The sequence below is a fragment of the Pochonia chlamydosporia genome, chromosome 2 (assembly GCF_001653235.2).
Source record: "Pochonia chlamydosporia 170 chromosome 2, whole genome shotgun sequence".
NCBI lineage: Eukaryota > Fungi > Ascomycota > Sordariomycetes > Hypocreales > Clavicipitaceae > Pochonia > Pochonia chlamydosporia.
The window spans coordinates 6,132,801-6,155,844 of record NC_035791.1 but is presented as its reverse complement, the minus strand read 5'-3'; the positions used below and the strand labels follow the sequence as shown (position 1 = coordinate 6,155,844).

The 23,044-nt window shown below is 51.5% G+C and overlaps 5 protein-coding genes across 5 annotated transcripts; 3 read left to right on the top strand and 2 right to left on the bottom strand.

Moving 5' to 3' along the window:
* Positions 1 to 5,543: 5,543 nt before the first annotated feature.
* Positions 5,544 to 8,258, top strand: VFPPC_13544 (PHD finger and SET domain-containing protein; the record flags this gene model as incomplete). Its single annotated transcript, XM_018291319.1, has 1 exon — positions 5,544 to 8,258. The coding sequence occupies one exon, from the start codon at positions 5,544 to 5,546 to the stop codon at positions 8,256 to 8,258; it is 2,715 nt and encodes a 904-aa protein (XP_018137702.1).
* Positions 8,259 to 9,158: 900 nt separating this feature from the next.
* Positions 9,159 to 10,574, bottom strand: VFPPC_03918 (UDP-N-acetylglucosamine-dolichyl-phosphate N-acetylglucosaminephosphate transferase; the record flags this gene model as incomplete). Its single annotated transcript, XM_018283361.1, has 1 exon — positions 9,159 to 10,574. One exon carries the CDS (start codon positions 10,572 to 10,574, stop codon positions 9,159 to 9,161), a length of 1,416 nt encoding a protein of 471 aa, XP_018137701.1.
* Positions 10,575 to 12,710: 2,136 nt separating this feature from the next.
* VFPPC_03916 (fluconazole resistance protein) lies at positions 12,711 to 14,520 on the top strand (the record flags this gene model as incomplete). Its single annotated transcript, XM_018283360.1, has 2 exons — positions 12,711 to 12,893; positions 12,982 to 14,520. The coding sequence occupies 2 exons, from the start codon at positions 12,711 to 12,713 to the stop codon at positions 14,518 to 14,520; spliced, it is 1,722 nt and encodes a 573-aa protein (XP_018137700.1).
* Positions 14,521 to 14,886: 366 nt separating this feature from the next.
* VFPPC_16851 (transglutaminase-like superfamily protein) lies at positions 14,887 to 17,031 on the bottom strand (the record flags this gene model as incomplete). The annotated part of the gene is made up of 1 exon (XM_018294604.1): positions 14,887 to 17,031. One exon carries the CDS (start codon positions 17,029 to 17,031, stop codon positions 14,887 to 14,889), a length of 2,145 nt encoding a protein of 714 aa, XP_018137699.1.
* A 2,164-nt stretch (positions 17,032 to 19,195) lies between these two features.
* Positions 19,196 to 22,639, top strand: VFPPC_03915 (F-box domain-containing protein; the record flags this gene model as incomplete). The annotated part of the gene is made up of 4 exons (XM_018283359.1): positions 19,196 to 19,315; positions 19,477 to 19,817; positions 19,923 to 22,095; positions 22,172 to 22,639. 4 exons carry the CDS (start codon positions 19,196 to 19,198, stop codon positions 22,637 to 22,639), a joined length of 3,102 nt encoding a protein of 1,033 aa, XP_018137698.1.
* Between the last annotated feature and the right edge of the window lie 405 nt (positions 22,640 to 23,044).

Sequence of the window (23,044 nt, the reverse complement as noted above, 5' to 3'; positions counted from 1 at the left end):
CGGCAGATGTGTTCTTTTTGATAGCGTACGCTCGGTCTTCGGTGATGGAATATCGCTGGCGAGGCTCGTTGCGATCAAGGCGAGAGATGACGGCAGCGGAGGTCTGACTGGAGTGGGTGGCACTTGACTGGCTGCGAGTGGCTACGACTGGGCTGGGACTGGGGCGGTTGGGGCGACCAGAGGGCGGTTTTTGGCTGGGGCAAACCAGTGCGTCATGGGACCGGTGTGGTGAATGATGGGTCCGTGCTCCGCTTTTTTATGCTGATTGGTGCTTCTGCCTCTAGCTCAGAGGCTGTCCATGACATTTCATCAGTCTTCAGGAACAAAGTATTGGTGAAATAAATCAACTTGACACACCTCGCCTACGAATATATTGCGCAAAGTAGCTATTTGGAAATTTTTAAATACAAGCAAACAGAGTTCATATCACATACTTATGTGACAATTCGATTTTGTGCTCTGTGCTTTGCTGTTCCACTCAATACTCGTACGCCACCAGTCAACTGACCAAAAGTCTTCGGCAACCGTCCATACTGGAGCATTCAACATGAAGTACAAGACGAAATACTACCACACCACAAGCTCTTCGCCTTGAATAACTCGGTAGTAATATGACACAGCTCTCGTAGAATTTCATTTACTTTACCTGGCGAACCGTCGACTTGACTTGTCCCAAAAATTACCATACTCAAGAGTGTAACAGTGTCTCAAACCAACACACCCTATACCAAGGTTTGAAAATCTACAATTCTCAGGCCTCACCCGCCTCACAGACAGAAGACGGCAATCTCATCCAATTACAACGTGTAAAAATATTGACATTCAAACGCATGGAAGAGGTACTGCAACCTTGCTAGCTTGCAATAACAGCGGTGACGAGATTGTTGTCAAAGGATTCTACATTTGGACACTCTTGACTTCAGAGCAAGGGCATCGGTGACGTAGGCTTGTCGACAATTGACATCAAACACCTAGCACTGCGGCAGAGAAACACTCTCATTTCGGCCGGAAAGGCAACTCGAGGAACATTTCTTGTGTGAACTTTGCCCCTGTGTCCATTCCGTGCAGAGTTGCAAGATTGCTCATCTCGCCATTGTTGAAAATGCACAGAGCCGTTCATACATGATTCACCCCAAAAGAAATGCCATGATTTGTTCGGAACGATTCAAGAGGATCGGAAGACTTCCGGGCAGAAGACAGATGAAGAGACAGCGCCTTTACGCCAAATGCTGATTCACCAAATTGTAAGCACAGGATGCTGCAGACGGCCGTGCTTCCGGACTCTGCAGAAACATACATGCTCCAATCCCGTGAACTGAAATCCATCCGACAGCAGAAAGACAAAACGAAATGACCAGAATCGCAAGCGAAAGTCTCGACCATTCAAATCGCTGAGCGCAATTTCCACCCCCAGGCAGCAGCAGGCACCCACTCAGCCGTACCTGCCTTGGCCCCTGATCTCTCAGGACGAGAAGACGCACTGACCACCTGCTTCCCAGTATATAATTTCTGCTTCGTCTCCCGCTTTTTCATCTTTTTCTTTCCTTTCTTCTTCATACTTACCTTGTTCCAGTGTCCCGAGATCATGAACACGGGATACTAGTGAAGGAGGCCTGCATTGCACATCGCGGAGTCGTCCTCTGCTCAATTGTCCTTCGGGGCCATTGGGGGCGCAATTTTTGATTTTCCATTGTGGGCGCGGTCTTTGACCGTGGCATGAAGGAGAACAGTTATTTCGGTTTCACGTTGAGACGTATCAATGCTAGCAACTACCCCAACCACAAGGATGGGGGGATTATGGCAAGGACTCGGTGGCTGACGGCCTGGATTGCTCTTCTGACAATTTGGCATTACGTTCTGACAATGCACTTTTCTCTTACCACGCCATTTTAATACCTGGGTACCTACCTAGATACAGTCAATTTACATGCATCTGCTTTCTTAGGAAAGCGGCGCTGTGAAGATGTTTGTAACTTTGGGTATAATTTTCTTTTTTTTCGCTTTTCGCAGGTCGCGTTTCATGTGACTCCCTGTGACACTTTTCTAGGTTGCAGACGGTGGTTCACGGCAAGATACGGCAAGAGATGCGTTGACTCTGATGGGTCGCTACTAGAGTAAACTTGGCCAGATACAAACACTTCATAATATAACGTGCCGATAGGTCGGCTGGTTTGTTACGAGATGGAGTCGTGGACTGAGCGCAATGATAGTAGAGGCTTGGGTCAACAACATCGGTTCACAACTGTGTCCGCAGTGCTCCTGGTTCATCTATTATCGCCTCGAACCTTGGTCTTCATCTCGTTCGGACTCGATATGATCCATGTAACACGGCGTACATCAGACGTGTGTCGTTATAGCAAGTGGTGGCTGGCTCACCCGTAGCCAAAATCACGAGTTCTTGGAGGACCGGACAGAATGCGAACTCGGAGGGTAGCGATGGGTTCAAGTCGGACTCGGACAAGGACAGGAATAGTCAGCCTAGCATTGCTCTCGGTTCCTAGAAGTCAGCAAACTTGGTAGAGAAATGGCAACTGTCGCGAACGGGTCGTGGAAAATGGTGTGAGGAAATTGAGAGAGCTGAGTGATGAGGGATGAGGGAGAGGGGAGGTGATCAAGTGCATTGCCAACACGACCAGTCGTCGGCTCCAGCAAGCCATCAGAACAAGCAATGCACAGGGCAGCATCCCAGACACGACCCTTGTCAACAGAAGCTGTTGCTGTTGGTGCGCAGTTCTGAGATGTGTGCTTCTTGAAGCCCAGGCACACGCAATGCTGCATTCGGACTCCACTTGCAATGCGGTGCTGGGACATGCCTGCAGGCCCCATTTATTGTGCCCTCATTGCTCTCCTCTTCTTGGCCCGTTGACATCTCAGCAGAGGGGAGCAGAGGGTTTACCGTGTTCCGAGTCTGCTTGCTATGCAGCTCCACCTTTCGGGTGACTGGCCACAAGACATGACATGGCGGCATGGACACTCTTGACCTGTTGGTGTCAGCCAGAGCGAGCGAGGGACCAGACACATTCATAGCACCGAGGCCAAGACCAAGACTTGCTTGAGCAGGGGATGGTGGAGTGCGTCAGAGTCCAGTCCAGTCCCAGTCTGGCTGGAGTTCACCTCTCGCCCCGTTCGCGGCAACGTGAGCCTGCAGTTAATACCTCAGGCAACAACACGATAAGCACATTGACCCGCTTTGCGCGTCCACTCATAACGAGTCCATGAGCCCACCGCCATTCGCAGTTAGGCTTAGCGCCAATCAGCAGCGACGCCTCTGCCAGCTGGTTTTTTTTTTCCTCGCCCTTTCTTCTCACTCTTTCCCTTCTTCTTTCCATTTGTTGGCTTTGCCTGGGAACCTGCCTCCGCAGGTGGCTGGCCTGGCACACACCCCATCCTATCTCGAAGAGAGACACGCACACACGCGCACACACTCGCACTCAAACGCACATAGGTACTCGAACGGCACTTTTTTTGCGGCCACCAACTCGAGTCGTGGATCACATCAACTCGACGGCGTACCGAGCTTCCGTACATTACGAGGAGAAGAACGTAGTCAGTCACAATCGAGCAGGCTTTGCTGTTGACCGTTGTGGATATTTTGTGGGCAACATGGATGATCATATCATGACATCGCGATGACAAGATGGTGTTGGGTAGAGCCTGGAGGCAGTCAGAGATCTTGGTGGTGCAAGGCAAGTTAGGGACATGGGCTTTTGCAGTGTCCCATGCTGCGTGATGCTGCCTCGCTTTTGTTGTGCATGTTGGTTCGTTTTATTGAATGTGCAGCTGCACTGTAAATGCACTCGGTAAATATTCGTATCAGACTCTGCTGGACTTCGGAGTAACGAACCTGGACCTGGACCTGGGATGGCAAGCTGAGCTGTAACGGGATCATGGCTGCTAATGTGTTTGATGCACTTGTGATGCAAGGTCGACTGGGAGGCGTTGATTGCCTGCTGTAACTGGCCCATGGTACTCCGTGCTGCTCAGGTAAATTGACCAGGTCTCTCGCTATTCTGATGTTTCCTCTGGTTTGGTACCCATGCAAACCTTCATGATCTGTCAAGACCAAACAAGCATCCGATCCTGGGCACCTGCAGCTCTGTTACTCCAGCCTGGTGGTTTGTTGTTGGCTGGTGACTCTGAACAAACGTCGAGTGAGCTCCATGACCTCCGACACCAGCCAAAAATATCGAAAGAAGAAGCAAAATTAAATTCAAAGAACAGACATGGTGAGACCAGATGCTTCCACATGATGAGTCTAGTGTGCCGGTCTCGTCCAGTGTCTCGCTGGCCTTTTCTGCGCTCGGCATGTCGTAGCGTCATGTCCTTGGCTGGGTCCCTCCCTCAAGTCTGCGCTAAGTTCAACGTTCGCTCAACTGGACTGGCTGGGACCAGTTGACCAGACCAGACCAGACCAGACAAGCAGCGACCATGACCTGACCTGGCCTTGGTCCAGCACCATCCGCCAGAGCTGCCCTTTCTCATGGGTCCGCCAGTGCCGTTTTGGTGAATACCAAGCAGAGTCCTCACGCCCAGCCCCCATAACAGCAGCCGCGCCTGTCCATCAATCATGGGCCAGCTGCCTGGTTAGTAGGAAGCAGTGAACTAGTGCTGGTAGCCTGGCTGAGCATGGTAGAGCCCTTGAGCCTCTGCGGCCAAGTCCAGTGTTCAGTCCAGTCCCCATCTGCCATCTGCCATCTGCCATCTGCCATCTGCCAATTTTCCTGTCCCAGCGCCGCCGTCGCCCTTCCCCCAAAAAAGATGCTCAAGTGTTTTGGGTCTGCGGCGGTCGCTCTTTCCCCATCCTGCTACCAGACCTTTCATTGCCCATCCGCTCCTCCCCCCAAATCCCCATCCTCGTCCCTGTCCAGCCCACGATTTGTCTCTCCCTCTCTTCCTCTCGCACACACACCTTCATCGTCCCCTTCGTTTGCCCGACTGCACGACGCGATTTAATAAACCGGACTCTCTCGATTTTACTCGGCGGTTATTTCTGGTCCTAATTCTCGCTTTTCTTTTGTATATTCGCCGCTGCGCAACCCCCTGACTCTACGCGCCATCGACACCGCGCGCCGTTGCCTCCTCGAAAACTGTCCTGACAGTCCCTCCTCGGGTTCGAGAAAGACTTTTACGACGCATCTCGTCCACCACCACCGCTCAACGGGCTGAAGAGACGGTGCTTCCTCACTCTAGACGACGACGAGATTGGTCAGTTCGGCTACTTTTTCACCTCGACAAGCCGTTGCGTTGCTGCCCTTCTTGCCAACGCCTCGAACTGGACACACCAGTCGACCCTGTATTCGCTTGACACACTCAGGGGTTCACTTTCAATCGTCGGCACCTTGATCGCAAGGATACGGCCCTTACAAGAATATACGCGACAGGCTGCATAATCTTGATCATCGCGGCGCTGTCCTTCCACAACACCGCGGGCGCGCCTCTTCACACAGGCGGCGTCATGCCCTCAAGACCGCGACCCTAATCTTTTTAACTTCTCGCTCACGCCTTTCCACGCCAACTCCCTCGTGAGAATCTCCTTTCAGATTATGACAGACACGCCCGCGCCGCCGTCGACGCAGGCACCACTTCCTAGTCAGACTGTACTTGCTGCGCCAGGGGACGTGGTGGTCAAGAATGACCCGGTACCAATTGCCCCGACCGTAGAGCAGGTAGAGGAAGAGCCTTACACAATCAAGTGTATTTGCAACTTCTCTGACGATGACGGAAACACAATCTACTGCGAGACGTGCGATACTTGGCAGCACATTGATTGCTTCTACCCCGACAATAGAGAGGAGGCAATCCGGGAGGACTTTGCCCACTCCTGCGCAGAATGCAAACCCCGACCCTTAGACCGACAAAAAGCCATCGAGCGAACCCTTCGGTTACGAAATGCCAACGCCATACTGGCAACACAACCCGAGTCCTTGGACAAGAAGGCGAAGCGACCTCCAAGCAAGGGCGCCAAAAGGAAGCCTAAGCCGAACGACTTGCAAATAAACGGCCACCCCGAAAATGGCAACAAACTAGGCAGCCCTCCTCCCCCTTCTTCCAAGAAAGCGAAATCCTCCCACCGTCCTTCACATTCCATCAGCTCCCAACCGTCGAAGCGAAGTCCTTCGTACGGCCAAAACTCCCGAGCGAACCCTGCCCATCCTCCGAGCCCCGCCACAACACCTCCTGACCTTCCCAACGATTTTCAAATTCACCACTACTCTGCCGGCTTCTATACACTCTATAATGAACAGGAGGTGCCCGATACACATAGCAATGCTTTTGCGAGCCTTGCCATTCCCACTGCGCTGTCAAGATGGCTGCGAGATCCCGATGCGATGAAGCAAGAGGTGGGCAGGACTCGCGCAGAAGTCTTCCAAGACGAACCACCAAATGTGGACCAGACGAAGCCAAAGCTCAAGGTCAAGGACACATCTCGAACAGTGGAGCCTGGAACGACCCTTCGATGGCGCTGTATCGAATCAACGGCACCAATCGAAAAGGATGTTCCGTTGATTGAGTTGAATGGCGAAATTGGCTTCCAAAAGGACTATTGCGCGGATCCTTCAAACTTCTGGGCTGACCTCTCAAGTCCCCTTCCATTTGTCTTCTTCCACCCTAGCCTGCCGCTGTACATTGACACAAGAAAAGAAGGCTCTTTGGCGAGATATGTGCGAAGAAGCTGCAAACCAAATGCGCAACTGGATACTTATCTGTCTGGTGGCTCAGATTACCACTTTTGGCTTGTCAGCGACCGGTACATACCGGCTGCTGAGCAAATCACACTACCCTGGGATTTCCGACTTGAGAAGAGTGTGCGCGACAGATGGCTGCATTTGCTGGGATTGAGCGATGACGATACTGCAGCGCAAGACGAGCCGGAATTGGACTCGGCCGAATATACAGCAATCTCCAATTGGATCGATCGGATGTTATCCGAATATGGAGGCTGTGCCTGCGATCTCGAGAACAACTGTGCCTTTGCTCGGTTCCACCGGCAATACCTATTTGGTAAACATCAGACCAAGGCAGGGAAGAAGAAGTCGCGAAAGGGCCGCAATCACACCATTTCTCCTACAAGCACTGGTCATGCCACCAACAGTAGGGCAGCTAGTGAAGGCCATCTTGATGAGGTAGTTGATGAAGTCAAGGTTGAAGGCGGGTCGCGTAGCAAACCTCCGAGCCGAGATCGAACACCAGTCGGTTCCTTTGATCAACTGGGAATCTTAACAGAGCCAACTGATAGGGACAAGAGAAAGGTGGCCATGGTGGAGGATTCATTTCGTCGAATGGAACAACAGCAACCACCGCGGAAGAAGAAGCGTGTCTCTGATGGCACAATTTCATCGGTAAAGTCAAAGTCGAGGAATGGCTCAGCCGGCCCGCCTGGACATTATGTTGATGCAGGCACGACTCGAAGCAAGTCCGGATCACCAGCTAGCGCGAGGTCTCCAAGCGTCGGGTTTCCAAAGATACCAAGCAAACCCTATCAGTCTGCCCCAGAGTCTAGGCAGACATCGACGGGTCCACGTGCGACGTATTGTGATGCGGCTGTCCAGACTGATCCAGTTGAGGGCCATTGGATAAGTGAATCCTGCAATCCCACCCCGGTGAAGAAGAGGATCATCTCACTCTCGAAGCGTCTAATGGCGAGCCGATACCGATGCCGCATCACCGATGAGGAACGGAAAATAGGCTGCCTGGCTGGCCCGCCGTCGACTGTTTCGACCATGGATCTGGACTCACCCACTGGAGAGCACCGACCTTCAGTTGCCAGCAATGGCTCTGATGTGACTTCGCCAACCTCTCAGACGACTGACACAAACATGGCTGAAGCCACTCAGGGCTTGGGGTTGAATGGGACCACGCACACAGAACCCGGGAAGCTGAGGACGCCGGACCTTCGTGTACAACTTCCTCCAGTACCAGCGTTTGACAATTCGGGACTGGCAGCATCGGCATCGGCTACTCCACTATCGGCCGCAAGTTCGACAGCGATGTCACCATTTGGAACTACAAGCGCGTCAAATCCTTTCGGTATTGGTTCTATCAATGGCGTCACTGCAAACCCTAGTCCAGTCAAGAAGAAATTGAGCCTCAGTGATTACAAGAGTCGTCTAAACAAGGCCGCTGGCAAAGTTGCGGGAGGGTCTGCTCTCTTGAAGCCAGGTCTCTCTAGTCCCGAGGAGGTCAAAGGCGATATTTCTATGGAGCCGCAGCCTCTAGATAAAACCGATGAGTCGACACCAGTGGTGAACGGAGTCTGATTTATGTATAGGATGTGTATGATGTATATTTGTTGAGTACCGTTCGATGTGGAATTCACTGTCTGACCTGGCAGATGGCCGGCCATAGAAGAGCATTGTCCATGATGCTGGAACTTGGGTCACCCAAGTTGCGGAGGAAAGAATCGTTGGGGCGCGTCAAAACCCTGGAGTATTTTGGCGATTACAAAAGCTTATTTTGTTTTGCAATTTTGGGGACGGGAAACACAGACAGGGATTTTCGTTATCGACCACGGCGTTATAGGGGACGAGACAAGGAATGAAATCCGGCGTTGAATTGGACAAAGGGGGAAATTAGGTTTACGGGAGTGGTAACTCGGAATGGTCCAAGAAATGCCGCGTTCATGCAGTTTTGTCATGCTGTACAGATGGCAATGTGCGAAAGGAACGCAGGCTATTTCTTTTCAAGAGAAGGGGCGTTTTTTATTTATTTATTTGGGGGCAACTCACACATGACTGGCTTGTCGATTCCTTTTTTGATAATATCCCTTTTTCTACTTCGTGTATTTGTATGGTTCACAGTGCGGACTGGCAATGTCTGCTTGCGGATAGGAAGGACTTGGTACGTCTGATACTAGTTGAGAAGATGAATGGATTTGTGGATGAGAGCATCCAACCTCTCCTATATGATGACATTTGGGTCTTAATAATCTGTGCTGTACTGACTGACTGGGTTTATGACATGTGAATTGGCAGCATGTATTGGTGAGATATGTTCGTTGACGTTGCAATTCGAACTAGTGTGAGGCATATATGTGTTAGATATGAATAATGTACACCAAGGGTATCAATTCAGGTACATAGTCTGGCTATATACAATGGCTCTCATATGCTCTTTATCGCGTCTCATCTACTTTCAGTACCAAATTTCGTATCACAGGTCTAATAGGCCGTAGTACCCCAGTTATCTTCCTTAAAGACCAACAGAGCCAACTTGTGTCTGACAAACAAGCCAAACAGCCCGACAAAGAGCTGCAACAGCGTAATTTCAGTGGCCAGTCTATCTTCTCTGAGGGGCCCTCTCCACACCAGCCACAGATTTAACAGGGTAAAATTGCTGGTCTCGACAAAGTTGCCCTTTTCGTCGGTCGTTACTTTCAGCAGTCGCAGCTTGCCTAGGATGTGTAGGCCCTGGGCTACGAGCGGGTGCGGTTGGCGGTCGGGGCTCCATGGTGTGACGGATGGTTCGACGAGGCCGGTTCGGGCGTTGAATTTGGGGAGACGGTGGCGCGGACAGGGAATCAATCCAAAAACTTGGGGCACCGAGTAGGCAAAGTTGAAGAACTGGGGTACCAGGAGGAGACCTAGGGTTTTGGAGAAGTGGCCCTGTATACCGACGACGGCGAAGACCATTCCTGAAAAGTAGCAGTACGTGTCGCCGACGAAGACTTTGGCAGGGTACCAGTTGTGGTAGAGGAGGGCGGCGGACACGCCTATCCAGGGCAGGAGGAAGTATAGCGAGAAGAGGTGCGAGTCGGTGGCGGGATGGGGGTACGGCGTGAACAGGTACAGACAGTCGTTGAAGGCGATGAGGACGGCGATGACGAGGCATTGGGATACTTCGATGCCGTTTATGCCGGCGAGCATGTTGATGCTTTGGGGGCAGAACATGGCTATGCAGGCCATGTAGACGTAGTATAGGGGGCCGAGGTCGAAGAGCTCGCCGAGATAGGGCTGAAGCTGAACGGGGATGACGATGGACGTGACGTTGAAGTCGACAAAGTACACCACCAGCAGGGGGATGCTTGCTAGTCCTGGAATCCACCACTTGTGTCGCCATCGAATGTCGAAGAGGTCGTCGCCGATTCCAAGCATGGCGATGGTCTGGAGGGATATAATGGCGCCGAGGTAGGAGGCAAGTTTATTGTGAGGGAACCGGTGCAGGAAACGACCCTCGTCGAAGTGTTCCTGCTCGAGCACAACGTCGCGATTGCCGCCGCCAGAGGTCGCGGCCACAATATCCTTGTAGAAGGGGAAGGGGATGAAGACGATGACGGTGAGGAGGTAGACGGCGGCGCAGACGGCGCCCATGCATTCGGGGATTTCGACGTGCGTGGTCTTGCAGAGATCGCGGCCGCGGAATCCTGCGCGCATAAAAGTCGGGCCAAGCCAGCGGATCATGGCGTAGCAGAGACTGAAGGCGAGGATGGAGAGGGCGAGCGACGCGATGAGGGGCTCGCCATCGCCTTGGAAGGTGTTGAGGAGGATGGAGAGCGAGGCGCCGGAGAGGATGAGGAGGGTGAGGGTCTCGCGGCGGGAGAGGGATGTTGGTGATGTAGGGGGCGATGATGCGCGCATGTTGGGCGATGGAGGCTGCGAGCGAGAATATTGATTTGGGACGGATGGATGGTCGATGGTGTTGAGTTACCGCATCACAATTGTTTGTGTCGGGAGTGGTTGCTGGGGGTGCGTAGAAGGACGGAAGACAAAGAAATAATGTTGTTACAGAATTATATGCGATTGAAAGAAGGAGACTAAGTTAGAGTTGGATGAATCAAAGGTAAATGAGTGACTGGCGCAGAGTTTGCCCATGCGGCTGTGACAAAGTTGCAAATGATGAAGATGATGATGCAGCTGCCACGGTGGCTTTGGCAGCTGGCAGGTTGGCGCAGGTTTGGTGGCGGTGGGCTAATTAACGCGGGTGTGGCTGCACGTGTCTTGACAGGGGTTAGCGTGGGTTTATTGACGATCTAATTCTGGGTAATTAAGTCTGGATTTTTTGACGTTTGACATTGACTCTTATGCGATGATGTGAAGCATATCGCGTTTTAGCGACGTGCGTGACGATTGTTATGGCTGTGCACATATTAATATCTCGCCTAAAATCTCACACAGAAACAATCTACATGTTACTTCTTCGGCGCATGTTGGTCCTCGACTCAGGAGGTAATGAGCGTTTGTTTGACTGAAGTATCTGGGTGTCAGTCCCTTCTTCTGGGTTATGTCATCTGTTAATGTTAAGCCGAAATATCTTTTGTTCCAGACGCCAGGCTAATCCCATCAAATAGCCTGTTTGGTCATTAATCTCCGGTCCATTTTGGTCCATTTTTGGCCGAAACTGTCTCGGACGAGCTGTTTAGCAACCAATTAGCTTACACCAGCTTCCTCTTAGCGAACTCGTGGCCTCTAAGAGTTGTTTATCCTCTTTTCTGAAAGGTCGAGTTTCAACTGGCTTATTAGACGAAAGACTAAAATGAGCAAAGAACTGTAAGACATGCTTGAACACGACTTGCCCGCAGCTAGCACTACTGCGGAGGTCATGGTGAACATGGAACTATCCTCTCATTATACAGTGTGAGTCGTCCTCGGCGGCAGTTGTACTCACTCTGCACCTACAAATGCAAATTGTATGTCTATTTGGAATCTGCATCTCAATGGAATATTTCCGACAACTTCGCTACTTGCAATCCCTGTCCAACCTGATCATAAGCGTTGATGAGCAAGCCTCAGGGATTCCCCGCCGGATTGTCCGCGGACTTTTGCACCAACGCTCTCTTGTCTCCTTGCTGCATTGGCTGCTTCAGACTTTCTAGTGCTGATGCCGATTGACGCGGGGAAGCTCAATTTATAATACGCGGATGGGAAATGTCGCTGAATTCACTTGACATGTTTGCAACTTCCAATGGACTACCAGTAAGTTGATGTCTCAAAACTTGGTGTCACGGCCGACAAATTTCTGGCTTTCGGCCGAGAAACAATGTGATGAGGCCCTGTAGCCAAGACGGAAGCTGCCTTTGCCGTCCTTGCGTCTTACCAGTGGATTGGCGGGCTTGGATTCGGAAAATAAGCGTAACAAGCAGTTGGATGAAGCTGACGCCCGGATGGTTTTCAGAAGAGCCTGAGAATTGCTCGGAATGTACTCCGTACTCGGCTCGTAGTACATCCTCAGTGTCGCGACTTTTCCGTCACTTGATGTCACTCAGCCGTTCACACACATCTTGATACTAATCGTACATAATCTTCCCCAGAGTCATAAGTCTGTCCCACGCGATTGTAAACCAATGGATATTACCAATTAACCAACAGTCGTGTCATTCCCCCAACACGAAAAGTGACACGACCACTCAATCAAATACAAGAACGAGAAACGCCGACCAACGACTCGTAACCAGAAACTGACTAGTTGAAACAGTCCAATGCATAAAGGGAAGTGCACTCTCGCGGCCGGAGTTAACCACCCCCAATTTGGATAAATCCGCTAGACAAGTATGTCCGGCCGGCAGCGTTGCTCGTTGCTCGCGGCAGGGCGTAGTGCTGATCCCCCGAAATTGTCATCCGGACTAGATACAGCCCGCGGACATGGTCCCTGCCGTGCATTAATATGTTGTGCGAGCCACGGCACCGGTCTGGGAGGGGTGTTTGTTTCTGGAAATGTTGAATAAACTGTGACTTCTTACACCTGGAACGATCCATTGTGTGGTTAGTGCAGTGACGATGGCTCAAGAAACGAAGCCTGTGTCCGGTGCAGAAGAGAAGGAATACATGGGATCCGGAGCCCGAGATGACTCCTCCTCAACTGTGACGGAGGATGCTCACCCGGATGCAAAAGAGTCGGGAGCTCCGTCTAAAGAAACAGAAGTTGCACCACCGGACCAAAACGACGCAGATATCGAAGCAGTACGTATAAACACCCTTTGTACTGACTTACAAATTGCACCTTCAAGCGTCCCAAACTAAACAATTCACATGAAACTAACCAACACAGGCCACGGCCATTACCAAAATCCCAACACACAAATCCACCACGAGCAACAAGTCGCACAGCATCATCAGCAAACTCTCCAAACGCAAAACCCGCGAGAAACTCCCTCCGCCCATCCTCCCCACCACCGATCTCTCAAAAGGCATCATAGGATGGGACAGCCAGACGGACCCCGAAATGCCACTCAACTTTTCGCCCTTTCGAAAATGGCTGCTCGTGGCGCTCCTCTCCATCATCACGTTCATGTCGCCGTTTGCGTCGTCCATTCTCGCACCGGCACTGGGATCCTTAGAAAAAGAATACCACGAGACGGACATCACCAAGGGATCTATGCCGGTGTCCATCTTCGTGCTTGGCTACGCCGTTGGCCCGCTGTTTCTGTCGCCGCTGTCTGAGATCTACGGCCGCAATGTTATCCTCATTTCTGCAAATGCCTTTTTCTGCGTGTGGCTGATTGGGTGTGCGCTCGCCCCGTCGCTGGACCTGCTCATCTTTTTTCGGTTCATGTGTGGTATTGGCGGGTCGGCGTGTACGACTATCGGTGGTGCTTTGATCGCGGATATGTTTCCTGTGAGTGAGCGAGGTCGTGCGATGACGATATGGATGCTGGGACCGATGTTTGGCCCGACGTTGGGGCCTCTTGTGGGAGCGTTTGTCTCGCAGACCATTGGGTGGCGGTGGGTGAATTGGATATCCTTCATCCCGGCGACGAGCACAGTTATTGCCATGGTGTTTATCAACCGTGAGACGAATCACCAGGTTCTTATTGAGCGCAAGGTTCGAAAGCTGCGAGTCGAGTTGAATCGTCCAGAGTTACAGAGCTGCTACTTCAATCCAGATGCTCCGCCATTGACGAAGAACCAGATTCTGATGAATGGACTTGTTCGCCCGTTCAAAATGCTCTTTACTTCGGCAATCATCTTTAGCGTTTCGCTGTATATAGCCTTTGCGTATGGCTGTCTCTATCTCCTCTTCAATACCATCCCGCCCGTCTTCCAGGATACGTACCACTTTTCCATTGGCATCACGGGGTTGGTCTATCTCTCCCTGCTGGTAGGGTACATGTTCGGCCTGGGTCTCTTTTACACGCTCTCCGACAAGACGGTCGTGCGAATGACAAAGGCCAATAATGGGGTGTACGAGCCGGAGATGCGGCTCCCGGATTGTATCTGGTTTGCGCTCGCTATGCCTGTTACATTCTTCTGGTTCGGGTGGTCTGCTGACAAGGCAGCACACTGGATCGTTCCCATTATTGGTCTGGTTCCGTTTGGCTTTGGTATTATTGGTGTTTGGCTGCCCATCCAGGCGTACATTGTGGACGCGTATCCGCAGTATGCTGCATCGGGACTCGCTGCGTTTTCGGTGTTGAGAAGTACGGTTGGTGCTTTCTTGCCGCTGGCTGGACCACAGATGTTTAGGAGTCTGGGAGTTGGCTGGGGTGCCTCGGTGTTGGGGTTCATTTCGATAGCCTTGATTCCGATCCCGGCGTTGATATATAGATATGGTGGGCGGATGAGAAGGCGATTCCCCCTGAATTTGTAATGTTGAGAGCCTAAAAGTGAGTCCTTCGTTATGCATGTGGTACATAGAATGCAAGGAAGCTTTGAACTTACTCCCCCGTCAGAGTTTGTGTACCGCCTAATTCAGATCATAGCGTTGCATTTGGAATATAAGAATTTGAATATCAGAGCAGTCATTTTATTCAGTCTACATCAGACGCATACCATGGGCATGAAACATCCTCTCCCAGCCGTCGTATCAAGCCCCGCCACATCTTGTACCAACTCAAGGACCCAGGTGTATTAATGCTATCATCTTAGGACCCCAAACGCCATGCGAGCAAGTGTATGTATACTGCCCCAATCCCAATAACCGTTTGCTGACCGTCGTAAAATTGTTCATAACTCATTATACCAAATTCCACTTGGCAATGTAGGACCACGACATCCCTACTCTGCCCTTCTTCGATTGAAACTCTTGTGCCGTGACGCCCCGAGCATCCCTGTTGTCCATCGTCTCGAGTTTGAGAATTTCCACAGTTTGACCCGGCGCTCCCAGGTCTCGGGCATTGACATCCACCCAGTTCCAGTAGCCGTTGGTCTCAATCGGGATGGTCTCATCTTTCCGTCCATCAACTCCATGGATACTGAGCAGGAACAGGGCAGGCTTACCCAGCCCAGCCTTCTCTGAGGTCCAGTGCTCGCAAACGTGGGAGAATTGGAAACGAACGATTTGGCCGCTGTACACAGAAATGTCACGAGCCTTGGGCTCCACCGAATCCTCCGCAATGCCCTCGTTATTCCCGGTGCCATACCATTGGTGTGGCTCGCCATCCATCCCTCCAGTGTAGTACTCTTCCCAGGATATTGTGCGCCCGTCACCCCTGTATTGAAGGCGGGAGTCCTGGGGAAAGTGTCGGAGACCAAATTTTTCATTAGTCAAAGTAAACTCGCGAGGAGAGAACTCCTTCTTGTACAAGCTTGCAGCTTCGCATATGTGCCCGGCTCCCCAACAGGCATCGATAAGCTTCCAGAAACCACCATCTACTCGGACAGCATTCCAAGCGTGTCCGTCGGGCTTTGCTGGCGGTGGGCGCTCGCCCTTCTTCAAAGGCGCATAGCCAAAGCCCTTCCCATGTCCACCAACAACCACGCACTCCAGCCCTGCTCTGTTGGCAACGGCTTTGAATGCCTCTGCGTAGCCTTGACACACTGCTAAGCCGCTGAAGATAGTGTCTTCGACAGACATGTGCCTCACATTGTTGCCAAAGAAGGATACAGTATCGTAGGATATGTTGTGATGACACCATGTAAAAATGGCTCTTGCCTTGTCGTCATACGATGGAAATGGATCGCACAAACCTCGAGCAAGATGGCCGACGGGATCATTACGAGGTAGGGATTGCCGTGGAAACTGTGCTGCCACGGTGTCTGGACCACTCCAATCTCGGCACACCCAGCATCCAATGGTGCTGTTGGCCTTGTTCTCACCGTTTGTTGTGGCAGTTGTAGCCCGGGCTGACGCAGCTTGGATCTGCGCCGCTGAGGGCCTCGAAGACAGCGGCACCGGAGGCGGCGTATCGTTCCCGTTGACCTCGGAATCGGCAGATGGTCTGGAAGGAATTTGTGGTCGCTGGTTTGGCAGCGTCGGCGCTTTCGCTGCTTGCCCCGTAGAGAATCCCTTGATGGTGCCGAATGGAAGTTTGCGGGGAGCTGGCTTAACTTCTTCAGCCTCGGCGTCTGAGGCAGGAATTGATTGAGCTGACGCTGGAGTAGGAGGCTTGGCGGGTCTTGATGGAAGCCGTGGTGGTAAACTTGGTCGAGCAGGCTGTACTGGAGATGGCGTGTAACTCTCAGCTCGGGCTTCCTGGGCTTTGGCGGCTTGCTTGACTCTGTAGTCTTTTGCGGCTGCGTCCTTGATTGCGAATTCTTGAGCCGCGGCCTCCTTAGCCTTGGCTTCTAGCTCACGTTTCGACGGAGGGAGAGGAGGCAAATTTGCCGGATCGCAAGTAGCAGGCGCCATCATCTTTCGTGTTGCGCTTCCATTGGATGTGTAGCTTGTGTTTGATGATGTCGTTCGCCCTAATGACGACGTTGATAGAGTTGAATGTTGCGAAATCTCGGAAGAGCCCGAGTTCCGGCGCGTGGAAAGATATGTATTTGACTGCGTTGAAGTCCGTCGAGGCAAGGCAGGAGGAGTCTGAGAGGTTGCTGCTCTTCCTGGCAATGGAGGGGGAAGGGATGCGACTTTGGTCGCTGAGGATTCATTGCTGGCGATTGACGTCTGGGTATCTCGTCGAGGTAGTGGAGGAGGTCCATTTCCTCTTACTGGCCTTGTAGGGACTGACGGTTGAGGGGATTCGCTGGCCGTATTTGCAGGCACTGGAGCAGTTTCGCTTCTTTTCGGATTTGTTGGTCGAACTGGAGGTGCTGGTGGTGGGGGCCGCTTGCGTGGTGGCTCTGCAGAGCCATTGCCATTGAAGTTCTTCTGCTTGTTGAGGGCAGCAATCCTCTCGGCGAGAGTGTTGAATCGAGGCTCCTCTGTGTCTGCCATGATTGAAGATGAAAGAAAACGGCACAGAAGCCCTCGAATATCGAGGAACTGGAAGTGTTGCAGCCGAGAACAGATGGGATGCCGTGGGTCTTAAACAATTGTCTGGACCAGGATGAGGCTGACTGGCTTGTGCAGTCAGAAAGGCACCACGCTAGTCGACCGGATCTCTTTGCAACAGACGGCCGTCCGGCATGGAGCCTTCAATAACGCATGAAGTGGGGACGTTGTGGTGCCTGAAATCGTGTCGATAGATTGGATGGTTGGACCAACAATAGTCTGTTTGGTTTCGAAATGCTCATCGGCGATATCGAAAAGGGGTTACCTGCATGGGTTAGCGAGTTTCTTGGTGACTCATTCGCAGAGCCGCAGAGAGTCGAGCGCGGCCAATTTTCGTCTCGATGGATTTTACAGCAGAATACTTGTCTCCTGAAGTGAAGGAATCGTCTCATTTATCCCAGAATTTGATACCTGCTGTTCTCTCTGGCCAGAAGATGGCTTGGACCTTGCACCGCCCTGTGGGGTCAGATCGTCAGTGTGTGGAGGCGAACCCCTTGAATCCCTGCGGAAGCGGAACCGGCTGCGGCTGTGATGCTATTGTCAGGTTGTTGTCGATAGAAAGTAGTAATGATGGGCGTGTTACTGTATAAACAGGATAGAAACGAGAAGCTGTAGGATCAGATGATGGATCTGCATAAATCAATCGGTAGAAAGATATTTGAGGAAGTCTGGTGGGATAAGCCCATGCGGGGGGAGGGGGCTGTGGTTTTGCGCAACGTGGTCGGCCAGCTTCACTTCTGGGCCACTTCTGCCTTTTGTTTCCTCGTTGAGACGAATACGGGTTTTCAACTAAGCTTCTCAGCCAAGTAATGCAAACATTTATCGTGTTCTTAGTCATTGCTCCATCATTACGTTGTTGTGATGCAATCTCAAATGGCCAAGGTGTTGCCAACAACGGTCATCAAGCTACCCTACAACCAAGGCACCTTTGAAAAAGGAAGGAAGGAGCAGTCGTGTCGAAGTAGTAGCGAAGCGCGAGAAATAGCAAATTCTTCTTCACACTGATCACTACAACCGTTGACACCAACATCTCGTGTTTGGTATCGTCATTTAAGATGTCAAGTCTCCCTTTGGAACTAATAACAACTGTGCCGCAACCGCCAGCATCGGGATCTCTGACCCACCACAGAGGGACATGCAACACCGAGACATTGGGGACGCTGTGACTTGTGACATGCGTGGCCATGCGGTGCAATGCTGCACATCTCGTCTTCAGGTCAGTTGAGCCATCTCGGCTGTTGGTTCTACTTATTCCACTTTAAGAATTGTGCATAACCTTGACCAAAAAGCAAACACTCTAGGCCGTGTTCAGCTGTCGTTGAAACAAGGACTGGCAGTGAACGATGCTAACCACTTGTTGCAGCTCTCCGCCTCCCTCCCACGCTGACAAAACTATTTGTTGAGCAGTCCAGTGCGGGCAGATCAGCCGATCAAAGACAAGATGCTACGCCGTCGTTAGTCAGTTCAGACCCGAATCCCGATGTCCCAGAGATTAGCCAGCCAACTTTGAGCACCATTGACTCGCCCCGCCCACCACCACTACTACTACCACCACCAGCAGCCGGATCCAGCCAACAGATGCATCCCATGCCCATGCTGGCCCAGACCAAAGCCGGAGGCGTGAGCGGAGACGGTTGAGGTCAAGAGGCGGACGAACTAACAGCCCAAGCGACTCCATTGCCTGCATTGTACGGACGACAGTGCATGCATTGACGGGCGCTTCGATTGAGCTCCAGGCCGGGGGTGGGTCGATTGGCCGTTAGTACCGGGTCTTCTTTGTCTGCCCTCGATTTGATGGCTCTGCTCTCAGCTTTTGCCAACTTCCACAACATCTGCGCTGTTCGGGATCCTCGTCCTTGTGTCTCTTGAGTCCTGACGGCCTGCCTTTGCGCATACACCAATCTTTCCCGCTGGCGTCGCAAGTACGGCTATTCTGTCGTATCTGCGTCTGCGTCGCCAGCTTCTTTTACCACGTCACTGGCTCTAGACTGAGCTTTTGCCTTGCTCTTGGCTCATTGACGATTGGCACCGCTTCATTGTCACTCTCGCGCAGCTGCCCCTCAAACGCCGGTTCCGCCACTTTGTTCGTTCCCAACCATCAGACATCATGGCGACGACAACAACAACCGGCGGCGAGGCTGCAGCGGCCGCAACATCTGAAGCATCCAAGACAACAATCACAATCCTCGACCTGCCAGCAGAAACACAGCGCGAAATAGTCTCTCATGTAAGTCGGCATCCGGGCATCTGGCTGGCCACAGTTCATCCAGCTCGCTTTCGCTTCCTGTGGCATAGTTTCATCAACAGCCAATTTGCCCCGAAATCCTTGACCTTAATTTGTTGATTAAGTATGCCTACTGACTACCATCATCGTCGTCGTCGTAATAGTGCTCTCAAGGCGACCTCATCTGCCTAGCGCTGGTGTCTAAGCGATTCCATGAGCTGGCCGCCGCTCAGCTCTATCGCAACTTCCACATCATCTTCCCTGATGACGATGACATCAACTTTGATTCCCCGATTGATGGCCTGGCTGGCGGCCTCGATACATTTACCACTAGTGAATACAACTACGCCAAGCACCTCAAGGATCTCTCCATGGATACCTTAAGCGCCGGTATCAAAGGAGAGCATTCTTATCAGCCTTACCTTTACAGCGCTAGCTGCGGCAAGTTCCTCAATACCCTGCTTTACCTAACCTTGAAACGAGCGCACTCCCTGGAGTCTTTCCGGTGAGCCTTCCCCCGCGCTTGGGTGCACAAGCGGCATAAGCCATGTATGCTGTCCCGGAGGCAAGACCCATTTGTGCTGACCTTTGTGCTACGTCGGATCACTAGGTGGAATATTCGCGTCGAGCTCAGTAGACCCGTGTACGCACAGCTGCACCGCATCAGATCGCTCAAAAGAGTACATCTCCGCTTGCAGGCTGGAGGCTCCTATTATATGCCGCCACCGCCTTTACCTGTCACAGTTGACAGCCAAACCCACCACCAACCAAATGGCCACTGGCCTGACACGATCCCTCCTCTCCAACCGCTCGGTCCACCACTGCCAGTATCTCTACCGCCGCCAGGTAGTCCACCGCCAGGTCCACCGCCAGCTCTACTACCACCTTCATCGCGACCTCCCCCGAAAGGCAAACTGGGAAAGAGGTCTTCGGACACCAGTGAGCCCTCGACTCTGTCAGGATTCAAAGCCCTGAGGAGCCTATCTGTCCTAGATATCGACAATCTTGACATTATTCCCGAGCTTAAAACCTGCGTCAAAAACTCCTTTTCCACGATTAAGGAACTCCAACTGTCCTTGTCCGATTCTTTGGCGCAGCAAGCAAGAAGACCTCCAGCAGATTCGGACGCTGATGACTCAGACGTCGATGATGAGTTTCAGGTAGTCCCAACATCAGACAATGCCACTAACTATGATGCCACTGGTCCAGCAAAGGTGTTTCGAGCTCAGGAGGAGAGAAAGCTACATGAATTGATCCTGAACAAGATTTTCGACATCGAAGAACCCCATTTGGTCAAGAAATCACCAATGCACTTGAACACTTCTCTGAACCTGCAACCAAGGTCTAATTCGGCAGTCGGAGACTCGCAACCTCTAGTAGGGGACCCTCGCTCTGAGTTCATTTCGTCAATTCGAACAGCATCTACTAGGCTAATGGCGGTTATGAATGGCTCCAAAGAGTTTTCAATTTCACAACAAGAAATCCTTGATATTATTGAGAAAGCTGCGCGAAAATACGTCGAGTCGGATCCCACGAACCAAGATGTGAAAGATGATGTCAACCACGCCGAAAAAGGGACTGGAGAGTCAAGTCTACAGCATCCAACTTCTTCGCCAGATACCTTGAAGACGGGCCTGAACATTGATGCCAACCAAGCCGGGGCCTCAGAGGGTGATGTGACTGCTCTAACTGGGGTTCCTGACCAACAACAGTTGACGACGAAGGACCCGTCAGAGGAACGCAGGGCAACACGGAAATCGCAAATCGGAGAGGAATTATCCCCAGACGATATTGATATTGAGCATCTGGAGACCCTGGATGAACACATTGACGAATTTGACGACCAGCAGCCGGCGGACACTCCAGCATCGGGAAAAAGCTTGGTGATACGATCCGGATTAACCACGTCATGTGGCGAATCAAACAGTGCTTTCGAATCTCCCGCAAAATTGAATCCGCAAACAAAACAAGCTGACCGGGACGATGTGAAAGATTACTCCAAACCCGGAAAGGCGGATCGTGAAGCCATTCTCGACAAGTTGGTACAGCTCCACCGGTTAGTTTTTGAGGTCGGGCAAAGGGTTCTTGAAATCCGCGACGAGAGGGTGAATGAGAGCAGCTCTACAATTGCAAGCGCATTGGACGCCGAGCTGGCACTTCTGAACCGGAGTGCGATAGAAGTGTCCAATGAGATTAGAGTGCTCGAATCCGAAATCGAAGACCTTTTGGATGCACCAGATGCCCAGAAAGGTGAGAATTTGAAGCAGAGCATGGACAAGTATGCACGGCAAACAAGGGGAATGTCAATTGAAACGCTAAAAATTTGCCTCGTCCCCGTTAAAGCATCAGTCTTGTCGCAAGCCATCGACGTTGCGAGCATAAAGGAATTGACTCTCATCAATGTTGGCAACCAGGCACCCATATGGTCCATGCTTACAAAGGAACAAAAGTTTCGCCCTATTGCGTTGCGAAGCGTTTACACGGATCACGTCTCTGCTTCCTTTTTGACCTGTATGGCACAACTTCCGCGACTGGACGATCTGTTTATGCTGGAACGCAGTATAAAGCACAAGCCGGAAAGCTTTGCTCCACGTAACGCGACTTCGATAGATCAGATTCGTCGTCTGGTGCTCAAGAAGCACATGCCGACGCTTAAACGACTCATGATTAAAGACGAATCCAACGGGCCAAACTGGGACGCAAATGAAAAGACAATGATACTCATTTGCACTCGAGGTGTTAAGCTCGAAGAACTTGCACTGAGTATGAACATACACGCTGTGGTAAGTACTGTAGGACTTGGCAACCCAAAAAAATACAGACGCATAAAGACGGAACCAATAGCTGACCATTCCATAGCATGCATTTATGCAGTATTTCTCTGGCCTGATCAATCTCCGAGCAATTAATATTCTCCACTTTAAGAATAATGACACATGTATCTGGGTCATGCGGGAAATACTACGATTTATCGTCGATAATCTCTCCCACCACCCGGAGCTGAAACTGGAATGGATAGCTATGGAGGATGACCGGGTCGATCGAGTCGTCCGACCATCTGATTCGTCTGCAGACCTGTCTTCTCACGAACCCATGAACAGGACAAAGGAGAAGGGAAAGGATAAAGCTCATGTATCATTCAACAGCAGCTTGTCACAAGCCTATCCTGTGATACCGCTAGACGGACTGGACTCGGAAAGTGAGAGCGAAAGCGAAGGCATGGACAGTGGATCTCGACTGAGATTTAAAACGGTTGGGCCCTTGCAGTTCTATGATGTATGGGGAGTGAAGATTTTCGAGAAGGAGATACGGAGCGGTAAGCTGTAGATGTTGGAGCATGGTGTACGAGATTGTATACAAGAAGTCGGTGTGATGCGGATGGATACAAGTGGTTTCTACTATAGGCACAGGGCAAGGGCGTGGCCATTAACGGCAGGATTTTGGTGACTGTTACGAAGCATGGCGACATGCAGGAAATGATTTAGGGCTCATGGAAACGGATTATGATATGGCGCAATGGAGCGTTTGTCAATTTTTTTTTATTTTGATTGGGAACTCCTTGTATACTGACGTGGATGGCGTATTAAGCGCAGAGTCTAGTATATATTAGGAAGCTTGGACATCAAATACCCGCGGAAGATTGTAGTCTATCCACTGACTTTTCTTGGTGAATATCGACACCCATGTGATTCTGGTGATTCTGATCAAGTTTGTCACGACGATGTTGAGGAA